General features: G+C 62.2%; 1 protein-coding gene across 2 annotated transcripts in view; it reads right to left on the bottom strand.

The window, feature by feature from the left end:
* Positions 1–745: 745 nt before the first annotated feature.
* The window catches only part of SLC9A3 (solute carrier family 9 member A3), a 44122-nt gene continuing 29100 nt past the window's right edge, over positions 746–15767 (bottom strand). The window contains exons 3-16 of one of the 2 annotated variants that reach the window (XM_032415371.1): positions 12325–12485; positions 10365–10443; positions 9573–9750; positions 8755–8975; positions 7633–7835; positions 7114–7176; positions 6943–7013; positions 5656–5785; positions 3488–3603; positions 2709–2838; positions 2268–2444; positions 1968–2040; positions 1318–1431; positions 746–1011 (exon numbers count right to left, since the gene is read on the bottom strand). In XM_032415371.1, the coding sequence (XP_032271262.1) occupies positions 746–1011; positions 1318–1431; positions 1968–2040; positions 2268–2444; positions 2709–2838; positions 3488–3603; positions 5656–5785; positions 6943–7013; positions 7114–7176; positions 7633–7835; positions 8755–8975; positions 9573–9750; positions 10365–10443; positions 12325–12485 (1982 nt within the window). Of the gene's footprint in view, positions 1012–1317; positions 1432–1967; positions 2041–2267; positions 2445–2708; positions 2839–3487; positions 3604–5655; positions 5786–6942; positions 7014–7113; positions 7204–7632; positions 7836–8754; positions 8976–9572; positions 9751–10364; positions 10444–12324; positions 12486–15767 lie in introns of both variants that reach the window. The other variant, XM_032415370.1, reaches the window with a different exon arrangement.

Consider the following 15767-nt stretch of genomic DNA (forward strand, 5'->3'; position numbering starts at 1 on the left):
CTCCCCCCCGCCCCCACCTCCTGCCTCCCACCCTTGCCTTGCCCCGTTGCTCTCCCCTGCCTCCCGCCTTGCCCCTCCCCCCCCCTCCTGCCCTTGCCTTGCCCCCTCACTCCCCCACCCCTCCTCCCTTGCCTTGCCCCTCGCTCCTCCCCCGCCCCCCCACCTCCCACACTTGCCTTGCCCCCTCGCTCCACCCCTCCCCCCCACCCTTGCCTTGTCCCCTAACTCCACCCCCCCACCCCTGCCTTCTCTGGCCTCCTCTCTTGAGAGAGGTGCTGGTCCTCTTGGCTGGCTGGTGGCCTGCCCCTCCACTTCCCTGTTCCCTTTCCCCAGACTCCTCTCTGTATGAGGCTGAAAGGGACCGTTGCTCTTCTGGACTCACTTCTGTCACATGGACTTTTCCCAAAGCCCGGGGGCCTTTAGGGAGGAAAACAGGCCCCTTCCCACGCAGCCCCCACCCAGCCCTGGGCTCAGTTCCCTCTGAGCTCAAGACTTAGATTCATGGGCTGAGCACATGGGTTACAGAGATCCTCAAACAGCTCTGGATCCTGACATCTCAGCTGGAGAAGCAGCGACTCAGACAGGTGTCCTAAGAAATGTGCAGCTGGAAAAGAGGCTTAGAAGGAGGGAGAAGAGTTGCTGGAGAGAGTCTGCGGAAGTTCAGGTCCAGAGCCAGGGAGGCGGCTGGCTAGGGGAGAGGGGCTAAGGAGAGAGCAGGTGTCAGGTCAGTGGGCGGGGCCAGGAGTTACATGTGCGTGGACTCAGGGAGGGTCTTGTGGGGCTGCTCCTCGGAGCCATCGGGGCCACTGGGGCCATCGGCCTGCAGAAAGGAGTCCATGGACTTGTTGCTGAGGCGGAAGGGCGCCAGGCGGTGGAAGTTGCCCGGAGAGCAGGGGATCTGCACACGGGCCCTCTGGGAGGGCACCACCGTCTCCCCAGGGGATAGCCAGGGTGGCACCCTGGAGAGGATGCTCAGGTCCTCATCCGGGGAGAACACGGGGTTGTCAATTCCTAGGAGAAAGGGCAGGGGCTGATCAGATTCCCAGGTGAACCTCGGACAGCAGCAAGGGAGGGTGCTGCCCTGGGGCTCAGGCACCAGCTCTTCCTGCCAACGACACCTGGAAGGTCACCTGGAAGGTCTCTGGGGTCCTGTGCCTTGCACCCCGTTCTGTCTCTCCACATGACTGCTCCCTTCTCTGGAGCAGAGACCCTCTCTGCAACTCACACCCCACGTGGACCCTGGTCCTGCAGTCCCCATCAACGACCAATGACCATGCTCACGTGTGGGGCCCAAGGAGGGCCGGCCCCACCCCTCACCTGAGGGGGAGTCTGTCGCCGTGGTGTCTTGCGTGATGTTTGCCAGGAACTCGATCCCCCCACCCATTTCAGCACCGTAGTCCAGGGCCTCCTCTGGTTCTGAAAGTTCCAAATCTGGTGGCAAGGGAGGGCAGCGTGAAGGAAGCGGGCTGGGCGCACAGACAGCCCCGTGTAGTGCCCTTGACTGACACCCGTGACCAGCTTGCAGAGCCCCCCGCGGGCTGTCATCACGCCACCCCATCTGGGCAGCTTGCCTGGACGGCCATGCCAGCGCAGGGCTGGGCAGAGCAAAACCACAGCAAGAGGTTTTCCCTCCTACACGGGAGCCACGGGGAGTGTCCAGCCCCCCTGCCCCTGCTCCCCCTCCCCAGCCAGCCGGGCCTTCTGGAGGCGGGAGTGCGCTGCAGATCAGGCTGTGCTCAGAGAGGGCGCTCTTCTTGTAGCTGAAACCCGAGTGGGGACGGGGACAGGGGATGTGGAGCCCACCTCCAGGGCGCTGCCCACCAGAGGGGCTGGGGCCTTGGCAGCAGCCCCCTACCCAAGGTGGGTCCTGACTGCCAAGGGGAAGGGTCTCTCTGGCGGGACAGTGCTCTGCACCCCTCCTGCCCCATCGCATGTGTCTCTGGGTCCGGCGGTGGCCCCCCGAGTACCTTTCTCCTTAATGGTGAAGTTGTCCATGGGGCTCTCCATGGGCAGTTTCCCGTTGGGGACACTGCTGTTCCTCTGAGAAACAAGAGGAAACCGTCAGCAGGTGTGGACGCAGCTACGCCCGGACCCCGACCGCCCCAACCGTTCCCAGGGGGGCCCCTGCTGGTGCTGCTGGGAGCCCTCCAGGGCCCCTCCTGCTCTGTGAGGGGTTACAGGTGCACAGTGCCTGCCCCGGTCTGTCCCTGGGGGTGCCCTCGTGGGACCCCAACCCCCAGGGAACCCCACGGCCCCTCTGCCTTTACCCGCTTCTGGGCGCGTTCCCTCTTGTAGAGTTTTGCCGCCTTCTTGTTCTGGTTGATCCCCAGCTTGGCGGACTTGAAGGACTCCAAGCGCTTCCGCATGGTCCTGTGGAAGATCTCCTTGTCCTGCTTCTCGTCCTCGTTCGGGGTTAGCTCATGCCGACTGTAGAGATGCTTGTACTGGGGGAGAGGTCAGAGTGGGGACACCTTGCACGGCTGGGGTGCTGGGGCGGCCCCGAACCTCACGGCCCCACGAGCGCCCCCAGCCAGACAGACCCGGGGCGAACCTCACGGCCCCACGCGCACCCCCAGCCAGACAGACCCGGGGCGAGAGAGCCCAGGGACCCAGCTGGGAGGCTGAGCCCTCTCGGCACTCTGCAGGGAAACTGGCCCAGGGTGAGGAGGGGCCAGGGGCTGGGGCCCGCCCGGGCTCCGCACGCCCACCTCCTGCCGAGGCTTGTACAGGTACTGCTGCAGGGTGTGGTGGGTGACCATGTCCTCTGTGTCACGGATGCTTCTCCTCCTCTGTTCCAGGGACTGCATGTCCAGGCACACCGCGCTGATGTTCTCCCTCCTATGTGGGGGCCATGGTGACCGCCTGCCCTTCCTGCCCTCACCACCGGCCTCCTGGGAAGCTTGTCCTGGGCCTGACTTCCCAGGAGGCCCCCCCCCCCGCACAGTGCTCCGTGCCCTCCTCACTCACCCCCCAGGCCCGGCACCCGCACACCAGTCGGCCAAGCCCCAGCCGTGCGGCACCACAGAGCAGGAGGCCCAAACCCCGGGACCGGTGTAGGTAGGGGTGACCAGGGATGAGGCCTCAGCCCCGGGTCTCTGTCTGGCACCCTCCTCTCTTGGTCTCCACCCGGGCAGACGCTACCATTTCCACAGATGCAGTGGAGCGGGGGACACCAGCGCCTGTGTGCATGCCCTCCCTGGGGTCCCACGCGGGGGCCTCTGCTCCACCCTTCATGACTCGCAGGTGCCCCCAGGTGCCCACTGGCCAGTGTCTGTCCAGAGGGGCCCTGCTGCCTATGAGCAGGCGGGCCTGGGAGTGCAGGTCAGGTGAGACCCCTGCCCGTAGCAGCCTCCAGGGGCAGGCGGGGGGGCGGGCCTGGGAGTGCAGGTCAGGTGAGACCCCTGCCCGTAGCAGCCTCCAGGGGCAGGCGGGGGGCCAGGCCAGGGGTGCTCTCCTGGTGGAAGCCCGTGTGAGCGTGAGCACGTACAAGAGGTAGGAGACGGAGGCCTCCACGGTTGAGGGCCGTGGTGTGCTGAAGTCCACGTTGACCATGTTGTCAGTGCTGGGGGAGCGGATGAAGGCCAGGGACCCACGGCGCTCTCCCTGTGGGGAAGAGGAGGCCTGTGTCAGCCCACACCAGGGAGTGCCTCGAAGCCAGGCGACACCAGCCCCTGGAGGGCTGAGGCCACGGGTAAGGCCTCGCTCACTGGTTGGGGCTGGTGGATTGAAGAGGAAAGGGAAGACAGAACCATGGGTCCTTCAACCCAGACCCTCAGTGGGCACAGGGCGTCCAGAAACATTGCAGCTCCCCACAGGACTGGGGAGGTGTCCCCTGTCCCCACTGGGGACTCCCAACCATCTGCCCTCAGTGACCCTGAGAAGGAAACCCCCAGTGGGGGCTCATGGCCTCTGTCTGGAACTGAATCAGATTAAGATCATGTAGAGCCGAGCCGGACATGAATGAGAGGTGGAAACAGCCACTCTCCTTGGGTGGGAGCGTGGGGCCGAGTGCCAAGGGGGTCACTGGAAGAGAAGCAGGCATTCCTCAGGGGAGGGCATGGGGCCGGCGTGGCGGGGCAGGAGGCCCAGAGGCACAGCCCCGGAGGACGCACCACCCCCGCTGCAGTCTGAGTGGGCAGAGCCAGTCCTGACCATGCAGGAGCCCATGTCACGGGCACTGGGCGCTCAGTGTGGTGGGCAGTGGGGGCCCTGCAAGCAGCCTGCATCTCCCACGTGGGGGCTGGGGTGTCGGAGTGTCCGAGGGAGACAGGACTCGGCCAGCAGAAGGGACATCACTCCACACAGTCAGGACAGTCCCTCCTGCCCACCCATCCAGGCTCGAAGGACACAAAGGCCTCTGTAGTCCCAGAGGGCAGAGATCTGAGCAGTGAACTTCCCCAGCCCAGGGCCAGAGGTGCAGACAGCAGGTGACCTTGTCCCTCCCAGCGCCTGGAGCTTGTGGGTCAGGGTTTCAGGGGGGCAGCGTCGGTGTGGCATTAGCTCAGTAGATGGTGTAGGGCCCTTCTCTTTACTGCTCTCCTTGTGGCCCCTGCATCCGTCTGTCCTGGAGTGACCCCCGGCTGTGTTAGGGCATCAGGCTGTACATTTGGTGTGGACAAGCCCACTCGAGACAGGAATCACTTTCCCCTTGGAAGGAACAGATGCTTCCAGGGCTCTGGCTACGCCCTCTGGCTGAGGTCCATGGGATTTGCTGAGATGGAAGTGCAGATCCCTAGCTCACCAGGCTCTGTGTAGGCCTGAGCTGGTGAGGCGCCAGGTGACCTCGGGGCCCAGGGGATACACACGGGGCAAAGGCCAAGTGACTGTCACACGTGTGCGCTGCCTGGAGGCATGTGGCCACTGGGGAGGGGCCAGCCAGACTGTGTGTCCAGGAGGAGTGGGGTTTGACCTGGGACCTGCTATGACTGGGTCACTTCGACGCACCCCGAGTCCTGAGTGGCTGTGGGTTGGCACAGGGCATGTGGCATCAGAAACAGCAAGATCCAGAGAGTCACCATGCAGCCCGCATGGCAAGCTAGTCCCTCATCCTTCCACAGGCTCCCTGAGCCCACTCACTGACCCCACACTGGATGCACCAGCCACTAGTTGGTGGGGGGCCTTCTATGGCCCATCAGCCCCAAAGACACGGGGGAGGATTCATTCACCTATAGGACACAGGTGTTATGTGGATGCAGGAAAGTCCTGCTCACCTGCAAGGACCTTAGAACCACAGCCCGTTCCCAGGTGTGCCCTGTTGACCCCACAGGATGCAAGACATCCTTGCTGCTTTCCCCTCTGTGTGCATGGCTTTGCGTATGCAGACATGCACGAATGTGTGTGTGCACATATGTATGTTGGGGGCATGACTCTGTAATGCCCTAGCTGGTCTTCGAGCTCAGACTCACCACACCACAGAGCGTCCCACAGAGAGCCGTGGGGGCGGGTGCTGTGCCTCAGCTCCCACAGCCACTCTTGGGGTGTTGGAGGACCCAGGAGCTTCACGTCATGAACTTGTCAGCAGCCCCAGCACGGTGCCACCTGGGCCTTCCCACCAGGGGCCTCCCTCCCTGGCCCGCTGCCCTAGACCCCATCCTTTGGCTGGGTGTTGCTTCAGCCCCCAACTCCGACAAGAGAACAGATGGAATGTTCTGGTACCTCAGCCACATAGCTAATGGCATCTTTCAAGTTGAGTTCATGGAAAACATTCAGAATCCGATCTCGTGACTTCTGAGCCGACCTTCTCATAAGGATTTTGCTGAGGAATTTCCTATCAAAATTGGACCACCTGGGGGGTCAAACCAACACGATATCAACACTTGGATGGGCCGTGGGCAAGGCCCCAGGATGGACGGGGACCTCGGCAGTCGTGGGGGGCATGGAGTAGGGGTCCCCCTCTCACTGCCCAGACTTGTAATGGACATGGTCTCCCAGGAACTGAGACACAGGAGATGCCCTCCCTCCCCCCAATCCTGATTTTTATTTACTGTAACAAGCACAAAGGTGAGTTTTAAAATAAAAGGAATAAACCTCAGGGGTGCTTTTTCCTGGTCTGTGCTCTGTTCCTTCCTTCCTATATGAAGGTACATGTCATTAGAATGTATGTCGAATTCTGTATTTTGTTTTCTTATTTAATACAATATTGCAAAGTTTTCCAAGTGACTACCTAACCCTCTGGAAAGGGTGAGCCTGGGGGAGGGCAGGGCCCTGGGGCCCTGGCTACAGTGAAGGGGGCGCATTTTACCTGCAGAGGGATTGGCTGGGGGAGGAGGAGCCCCTGAGCTCCCACACTAGGAGAGAACAAGGCTGGCCCTAAGGAGGCTTTAAACCCAACACACTTAGGGTACTGGCCAGTATTTTGGGTCAGAAGAGCAGGTGGCCGGGTGAGAATAAGAGGGACATCTAGCCAAAGCCCAGTGGGCCACGAGTAGGACGGACGTGGTGGAGGAGGGAGAAGAGGGGGCTCCAGTGGGAGGAGGGGGCTGGGGGAGTCCCAGGGGAAGGAGGGGCTCCGGGAGGAGGGGCTCCTGGGGGAGAGGGGTCCCAGAGGCAGAGGGACTCCAGGGTGGTCCCAGGGAGAGGGGGAGTCCCAGGGGAAGGAGGGGGTCCAGAGGGAAGGGGATTCCTAGAGGAGGAGAGTGTCCAGGAGGAGAGATTCCAGGGGCAGTAGGCGGTCCAGGGAGAGGGGGAGCCCCAGGGAGAGGAGGGGGTTCAGGGGGAACAGGAGTCCCAGGGGGTGGGGGTCTCAGACAGTCAAGAAACCTCCTGACCCCTTTAAAGGCAGTGTTCTTCAGTTAGCTAGCACTTTCTGAGGTTGGTTTATGGGGAATATCAGCGGCTCTTTCTACCCTGTGGGTCTCCCGTTAAAGGCAGAGGGAAGGAAGCTGACATTGGAGACTAAAGATGCCTCCAAATATCCCCATTTCAGCCCAGCCAGGGACTTACTTATCTCTGAGATAATTGTGTCCAATTTGCCCTGATATGTCCTCAATGGCTGAGAGGATGTGGTCGAAAGCCTTCGCAGGAAAGAGAAGGGGATTAGCATCACTTGGAGGGACGCAACTGCCAGCCCTGCCCCGCCCCCCCCAACCCGCCGCCACCGGGGAGGTCCCCTACCCTGCCGTGCAGCTTCTCGTTGAGTTTGGGCTCTCGATGCTCACTCCTTTTCACCTTCAGCCACTGCACCAGGGGCTTGATGGTCAGGCCCTGGAAGACGGGTGTTGACCCTGGTGGCAGGCGGCTCCACCCCAGGGCCCACCCCGGTCCACTGAGCCCCCAGTGTGTGAATGCACAGCCACCCACAGGTGCACAGGGACCTGGCCCTGCTCTGAGGGCCCCCCAGGCGGCTCTCTAGATTGTCCAAAAGCAAGGGGGAAGTGGGACACTTTCCTGGGCGTGTCTGGTCAATGGAATATTAACTGGGGCTTTGTTAGCCCGCATCAGCCCAGGAAGGACATTTTTAGGCCAAATTGTGCTGCGTCCCCTGTGGGGCCACATGAAAACCTACAAAACGGCTCCTAGTTACTAAAATAGTAAAAACCAATTAGGGCCTGGAGGCTGGAGAGGCTTGTCACAGCGCCCCGGGCTGGCATGGTGAGGCTGGGAGGACGGGCAGGGGCACGCGCTCGACCCTACCTGGAAGATGACCGTGAAAAAGACCACGATGATGGTCGTGCTGACGAACAGGTTCCTCTCCTTCACCTTCTTCTCGTCCAGAAGGACAACCAGAGCGAAGGCCACGGCTCCGCGCAGGCCGCCATAGGACATGACCACCTGATCTATGATCTCCAGCTGCACCATCCGGTACCGGTTCAAGACCCAGGTCTGCAGGACGACACCTGCGGGCGGGGCCCGCGCTGAGCTCCCACACCCCAGGAGTGCCCCCCCTTCTTGGCAGCCACCGCACCGGGGGAGCAACATTTGGGAATTCCCTCCTTGGGCATTGACGGCGAGGGTGACGGGTTCTGTTCTGAGCAAAAGTCACGAAAATGCCACCCTGGGGCCCTGCCCTCCCCACACCCTCCTGTCTACACCCGTGCTCCCTCTTGGCCAAGAGCCAAACCTGCCTGTGACCCAGGAGGCAATGGAAGCCTTGTGTCCTAGGACCACTGACCCTGTCTCACTCCGGCAGCTGCTCCCTGGAGCCCCCAGTCCCCGCTGAGCACAGGCAGAGTGGGTTGTGGTCCCGCCCCGGCCTGCACCCCAAGGATGGGCCACAAGGGTCACAGCGGGCAGCAGGGATCCAGCCTCACAGGAGCCTCCATCTGCTTCCTCAGCGACAGCATCCAGAGTGAGTCAAGGGGAAACCAAATGGGTTCCCCTAGGTTCTAGAACCTTCCACCCTGCCCCCCAGCTATGCTATCTCTGACTCAGGGTGACAAGGCCATTAAGAAAGCCTGAACCTTCACTGCACATAACTGATGGCCTGGCCATGCTGAGGCTCCCCAGGGGCTCTGGAACCTGCTGCTCACTGGGCCAGGGGGTTCACTCCAAGAGGGCTGGTCACAAACACCACGTCCTCGGTTCCCACAGACTGCCCACAGTGGGTCCCCACTGTCCATCCTCCACTGTCCCCATCATCCCTCAGTCATCCCCACTGCCCCCCACCATTCCCCACCTTCCCCAATACCCCCCTCCCCCAGGCATCCCTGTCATTGTCCCTCCTCCCGGTCACCCCCATCGACTCCCCTCCTCCCTGTCATCCCCACCCCCTGTCCCCACACTCCTTCGTCCCCACCGTCCCCCCGGCACCCTCACCGATGGCCCGGTACACAGAGATGAAGACCAGTGTCAGGAGCACAAAGGCCGTGTTCCACTTCCAGATGAGGGGGTTCACGGCCGAGATGCCCAGGAACATGAAGATTATGGTCTCCGCCCCACTGGCCAGCATCTTCATGGTGTAGCGCACGGTGGTGGCCGACTGCTCGGAGATGTTAGCCTTCACGTACTTCTGACAGCAGATGCCACAGAAGGTGATGCTGCGGGCGGATGGCTCGCTGTCGGACTGGGGGCCGAGACTCCTGTGGCCTGTGTCCTGGGCATGCACCCCCCGCTGACCAGCCCTTCTCCTGGGGCTACACCCCAAGACCTGAACCCTGAGCCGTCCAGTGGGCTGCCTCAGTGTCTGTCCCCAGTCCAGCGGCAGCTGGCTCTTGGATGGGTGCTGGGGCAGATTTGGGTCACGGGGTGCCAGCCGGCCGCCCCCCCAGGGCACCCAGAAGAGGCTGCGTGTAGACAGAGCTCAAGGGCAATTCTGTGAAAACGCCCACTCCTGATTTAAAACCCGAATAGACCAGATTCTTCGCCCCCACAGCGGCTTCTCACCCCTCATGGGGAGATGGGCCAGGCAGAGGGGGCTGGGAAGGGCCCGGGAAGGTTGTGCCCAGGAAGGGAGGGGCCGTCCTCCCCCCCCCCCCCCCCCCCCCCCCCCCCCCCCCCCCCCCCCCCCCCCCGGCCCCGGGCACAGCTGCTTGGCTGTGCTGTGGGGTGACCCCGCCCCACCCCTGCACACTAGCATGTGGCCCGGACACTGTGTAGCTCTGGCACCCTGGGGCGTGGGAGTGAGGGGGACTCACGCCAGGATGGCTGACAGCGACAGCATCTCGGACGTGAGGTAGGACAGGTAAGAGATGATGAACACGAAGCCCGGCTCGATGATGCGCACATGCTTGGTGAAGCGGGTCACCAGCGAGAGCAGGAAGGCAAAGATGACCCCCACCAGCGTGCCCCCCAGGCTCACCACGAAGAAGGACACTGTGGGCCAAGGACGTTGGCTGAACCGCCTGAAAGGCCCTTTGTGGCCGGGCGTGGCTGGCCCCTGCGTGGGCGCGGCTGACCGGCCTTCCTTCCAGACCATTCCTCATCGTGGGTTGCCTGGTAACCCCCACAGAGGCGCCAACAACTCAGCAAACAAGAGGCCAGTTCTCCCCCTGAGAGGCCGGCACGTGGAGCGCAGGGAAGCCCGGCTCCCCTCCCCCATTGTGGAGAAAGGCCAAGAAGGAGGCCTTGGGCAGGGTTGTCCCTGGGCCCCCAGGACAGCAAGGCTGTCATTGTCCCTGCCCAGAGAAATGTTTACTCGGGACCACCCAGGACACCAGGATCCCCGTCCTCCAACTCGCCATGCTGGTGGGTCTCACAGGGCAGCACCCTGCCTCCCCAGGGTGCCCGGACCCAACGAAGTTGCGTTCATGAAACACACTGGGGACGGGAGGAAACTGCCACCCAGACTTCAAAGTGGAAGTGCCTTCTCCTACACAGGCTGTGGGTTCCAGGGGCAGGCCTGGGGCCGAAGCCTGGAGGTGGTCCCCAGGCTGGAGAGGAGACGTGGCCCCCATACTCCCAGGCGGGTGGACCCCCCAGCCACACACCTATGCCTTTCACGCAATCCACGCCAGTCACCTTGTCATCACCCAGCGTCACGAAAGATTCAAACACGTTGTAGAGGACCTGGGGGGGACAGAGAGGCAAGCATGACATCGGGTCAGCCCTCGGCCTGCACTCACCCCCCTGACCCAGGCCCCGGGGACTCGGGGACTTGGGCTGGATGGAGCAGCCCGTAGAAGCCACCAGAAATCACTGGGAGGAAATCATCACGGGGCAATAATGGTCAATAAGACAAAGGCCCAAGATGAGCCAGCAGGTGGGCTAGGAGGGGCAGAAGAACATTCTAGAAGGAACTAGAACCTTCAGGAGCAAACCTGGCCCTTTCCTACTCTCAGCAAAGCACAAAGCTACCCACTGCATTTAACTCTGTTTTGTTTTCCAAGATGAAGCCAGAGTTTCATTTTTAGTGACTTCACTATTGCACTGACTCCTGCTTGTGGGATCACACCCCTTGATGTCTTTGCATGTTGACCTTTAAACTGTATCCCACCAAGATATTTGAGGTGAAAAGCTCGAGAACTATATGCTAGGCTCCGCGGTGGGGACAGTGTTGTGTTTCCCGGGCCTCCTAAGGACGTGCCGCTCCACACCGCCGGCCGAGGGGCTGCCATGGGCAGGATGCCGGCTCCTAGGGAGGCCACTTGTCTCTGGGCCATGGGCCCGCCTCTCCAGGTCTGCTTGAGGGGACACAGGACCCCAAAAGGCAGGGTGTGCTGCTGCCTCCACAGCAGGAGGTTTGGCAGGCTTGATGATGCACTGGTGGTGGGCAGGGCCTGGGCCTCCAAGGGCTTGGGGGCTGGACCACAGCTCAGCTATCTCCATGGAAACGCGGGTGGGAAGAGGAGATGGAGCCTCTGGCAGGGCTATGCGTGGAGGGCTCTGTGGTGAGCTCCGTGGCTCGGGCAGAAGTTCGCGCTCCCGCAGAGAGGCGAAGCCCCCGCACAGGGCAGCCCAACCTCAAAGGAGCTGTGTGTTACATTTCTGATTAAATTCCAAATTAATTCTCAAATTCCCCCGAGAACATCTCTGCTACAGAAGAAATCTGGTGCATCACAACCTTAGGACTTCTCAGTCTCCTGAGCCCTGAAGGGACATGAGAAGGGGGTTTCTTAGTGGGACCACCAGTACTTTCAGAGCTAAGACAGATCTTCCTATCCTGCGGTGTGGGGCCGGTGGGGCCAGACCCTTGGGCCCAGAGCAGGTGCTCGGAGACACGGCGCCCGGCCGACCTGCGCGGGGAAGTCACTCTGTGCGCGCCTCGGTGTTACGCATAACTCACTCCCACAGAGGTAGTGGCCCGGTTTGGGGATGGGTTTCGAAAAATCCATGCCGGCCACTGTGATGCTGAGACAGTGTCCCCACATGTCATGAGCCTTCTGTTCACTTTGTGGAGTCACTGTGGCCTCACACCCTAACAGAGTGTCCTCCAGCCCCTGCCCGCCCACGGGGGCCCTGCCACGCTCCCTTCTGGAAAGAAAGCTGCCTTCGGGGGCACACGGCCCGTGCTTGCTCATCTTCCTTCCTTAATTCTGGTGAGATCTTGCTGTTTGTCTCTTCATCGGCTCTCTTAGGGGACTCACGAACGGGTGGCACCAAGTCTGGACCCAAAGCTAGAGGCGTCCTGTTCTGGGAACCGTGGCGGTGGGGCTGACAGATGGTTACCACGAAGGAGGGAGAACGGACGAAGAAATGACCAGACAGGCAGTCATTCTGAGTTAGGTGGTGAGGGAAGGGGGGCCACGCGACAGGGGCATGGGGAAGCCTCCTGCGGTCAGAGCTGCGAGCAGAGGAAGAGCCCCCTCACACAGACTCGGCCTTCGTGTGTCCCCTCCTCTGCCCTCTGCGCCGAGGGGCACTGCAGCCGCAGAGTGACCGTGTTTCTCCCTCCCAGTGGCTCTGAGATGCCCTGTGCCAAGTCCCAGGCCCCGCCCCGCACCCGCTCACCACAGTGACAGCGTCGTTCAGCAGTGACTCCCCAAAGACGATGATGAACAGGACCTCGTTGACGTGCACCTCCTCGAACACGGCCAGGACGGCCACCGGGTCCACGGCGGCGATCAGGCTGCCGAACAGGAGGAAATCCAGCAGCCCAACTTTCAGGTCTCCTGCAAGACAGGCAGGGCTATCAAGGAGAGCCCTTCGGGGCCCAGGCAGAAGGAGGACCTCGGAGTCAGGCACACTTTCCCCCCTTGGCCTTCTGGGGGGCTGCCCCAGGCTGTTGTCCTGCTGACGGCTGGGTTGGAGGCCCCTCAGGATCGGGACTCTGATGCTCTTGGGTCTGGGGCTGGCCAGTTGTGGGAACCAGGCTCAGACTACCTGCCTCCCTCCTGTGGGCCCCCACAACCTTCAGGAACAGCTTGTCTCACCCTCCAGTGGGGACTGACCGCCCTGCCCCTGGCTGCTTCCTCTGGCCAGCTGTACTGGTTAATACCCCCCATACAGTGCTAAATAGGCCATCTGCCAGCAGATGAGGGGCCCCTGGTGCCCGGCCAGGCACAGCATGGAATCAGACCCCGGCCCTGGGCGGTCTGCAGTCCGGGGATGCAGATGGTGTATTTGCTAGGGAGGTGGTCGGGGGCGCGACAGGCCTGGGGGAAAGGCCTCCCTGGGAAGTGATATCTCAGCCCAGATCAGAGCCACCAGGACCAGCCTGAGGGGAGGTGATGGACGGGGCAGAGGAGGGACAGGCCTCACAGGGCCCGGGGAAACCCGGGGGCTCCAACAGGAGAAGCCGCTGGGGAGGTCTGAGGGACAAGAAGGGAGCTGGGGGCTCAGAGAGGAGGGAGGGGAGGAAGGGACCTTGGAGGTGCAGGTCCTCAGAGCTCAGCCTAGCCTGCATCTTGGAGTGACCCCTGCCCAGTGAGTTCCTGGTGCCCTCGTGGGCGGGGTCAGGCTGAGATGCACTTTCCAACTTCTCTGTCCTCCCAGATCCATCTCAGTCTCCAGAGCCACTCCAGGTTGCATATGCAAACCCCGGCAGCGATCTTCCCTGGACAAAAGCTCAGGGACCCCCGCATATGGTTGCCTGTCCCAGCTCTGTTCGGGACACACGCCTGCTCTCAGAGGGCTGGTGGGAGGAGGACCTTGTCCAGGGGCTTTCTTGGCATGGAGCCTCCTCCCCAGGCTGAGCGGAACCGTGTGGGCTGGACGCCGGCCGGTTCAGAGGTGAGGGCCCCCTCCAGGCCCAGGACGGGGGGCTTCCGCAGGAGCCCGGCTCTCCCTCAGGGCCAGGCAGGGCCCTGGAGGGGGTTTCCTGTGAGCTCTGAAAACCCCACAGCCTGGTGCCACCGTCTGGGTGCTGAAGGGGTGACCGGTGCTAGACCCAGCTTCCGATGACTGTAAGATGTCTCTTTTGGAACGGGAATCCTAGGGTTTGCTCTCCCACCTCCAGATGCTACGGGTGAGGCGGAGCTGAGAAGGCAGTCTTCCTGGCTTCAGATGGCAGCGGCTCCCAGACCCACACACCCTTTGAGGTGTTCCCTCTGTAAACGCCTCCTGGCTCAGTGGCCCCTCGCTGTCCACAGACCCTGACAGACCCGGTGGCACCTCCTAGAAGCCAGCCAACCAGGCAGCAAGTGCCCTGGGTCCAGGTGCAGCCGCTCTCCTCCCTGGTAGGACCATCGGCCACCCACCGGCCCTGCGAGCAAGATTCCTGGGGCCGGACTGGACTGTGGGCTCCCTTTGACCAGCGGCGCGCTCCAGGACCCTCTCTCCACCACAGCAAGAGGACCTGAGGTTACACGCATCTGAGGGGGCCTCTCTGACTGATGGCCTGGAGTCTGCCGGGCCCACTCCTAGCTGGCTTGTCCAGATGCCCACCCAGGATCCCCACAGCCAGGCCACAGGTGGCCCAGCCTAGGCTGACCTTTCCTCAGAGGGGGGCTCCCCCGCCTTGAGCTGCTCCTCAGAGCCCGGCCACTGGTCTGCAGAGACTGATCCCCACCTCCCCAGCCCCATCAGGCTCCTGGCTCCGGGTGTCTGGGGACAGGACAGACTCACTGGCCCCTGGGTGCTGTTCTGCTCCGTGACCTTGGCTGATGTCCACCCTTGACCAGCTGCATCCTGAGGGCTGAGCACAGGCCCCCTCAGGGATCCTGGTCCAAACCCCAAGACTTTCCCCTGGGTCCAGTGGCCGGAGGTGGTCCTGTCATCTTAGCTATGTCCCAGCTATCTAAAGGCATCGCCAATAAATGCAATCAAATGCACCCGAGGCTTACTCGCGTGCGAGGCCTGACCGGGTGCATTCGGCCCCATGTCACCCTTGAGGGGTTTCTGTGGGTTGGGCCTGGGGGTGGTGCCAGATGGCAGCAGGGGTTCAAAGGAGCATGCATGCTCCCCATGGGCTGAGGACAAAGTCTTGAGATGACAAATGGGCCAGGCAAGGTGATGGTTCCCGTTAGGGGCCCTTTGGCCTCTCTTTCTCAGTTCATGTCCTCTGTCGCCAAGGCCCCAAGGCCCTGATCCACACGGGGAGCAATGCCCAGCCTCTTCCTATAGTCAGATGGAAACCGCTGACCGGGCCCATCCCTGGAGTCTGGTTCTTGCAGGTGGGGGTGTTTGGGGCCAAGGCTGAGCGCACAGACAGGTGCCGTGGTGCCCACTCTCACTTCTCCTTGGTCGCCCCCGAGGCCGCGAGCTGGCGCTGCAGACCCACACCGCAAATGCACAGCAGCCGCAGAGTGGGCCGTGCGAGGCCTCAGGTGAGCCCCCGGCCCCGCCTGCTCCAGTTTCCCACGTAGATAATGGCCCACTCCCAGGTGGGTGGGGTGCACCTCGGCTCTGCGCCAGGGCTGAATTAAGTAACCCAAACTGCGGGGGAAGCGGCTGCAGACACAGAGATGAGCGGTGGCCGAGCAGCGACTGGCGAGGCTTCTGCAGGACGTCCTGGTGGGATGACCCAGTCTTTGCGCTCAGGTGCGTGTCTGCCAGGGCTCCTCCATCTGGCCTCTGCCGGAGGGGGCCTTCCCCTCCCTTCCCTTGGGTGCTTGGTGGCGGGGAAGTGAGGCCCAGCCCCACCTTCTTGCTGAGGGGGAGGGACAGCGGCCCGGCTGTCCCACCCACCCCACCCACCTGCTAACCTGGTTGGACAGGGTTTCATTCCCAAGCAGGACCCGAGCCTCAGCCTGGGGATGCCCAGATAGCTGTTTATTAATTAAACCTTATTTTAAACAAACCAAGCTGGTTAAGTGGACCCACCAGTGAGGTTTGTCACCCTGAACACTCCTCCCCTTTCTGGGTCTGTATTCTGTATCCTGAGCTTTCTTAAGTAGTAAGACTGCCCACACCCTGTTCCTGCAGAGCCCACCCCGAGAACACCCCCCAGGACCTCGTCCCCGGACTCCACCCCGAGGACTCCACCCTGAGGACCCCTCCCACGCGGGCCCCAC

This window comes from Phoca vitulina, unplaced genomic scaffold (genome assembly GCF_004348235.1).
Source record: "Phoca vitulina isolate PV1807 unplaced genomic scaffold, GSC_HSeal_1.0 scaffold17, whole genome shotgun sequence".
Classification (NCBI taxonomy): domain Eukaryota; kingdom Metazoa; phylum Chordata; class Mammalia; order Carnivora; family Phocidae; genus Phoca; species Phoca vitulina.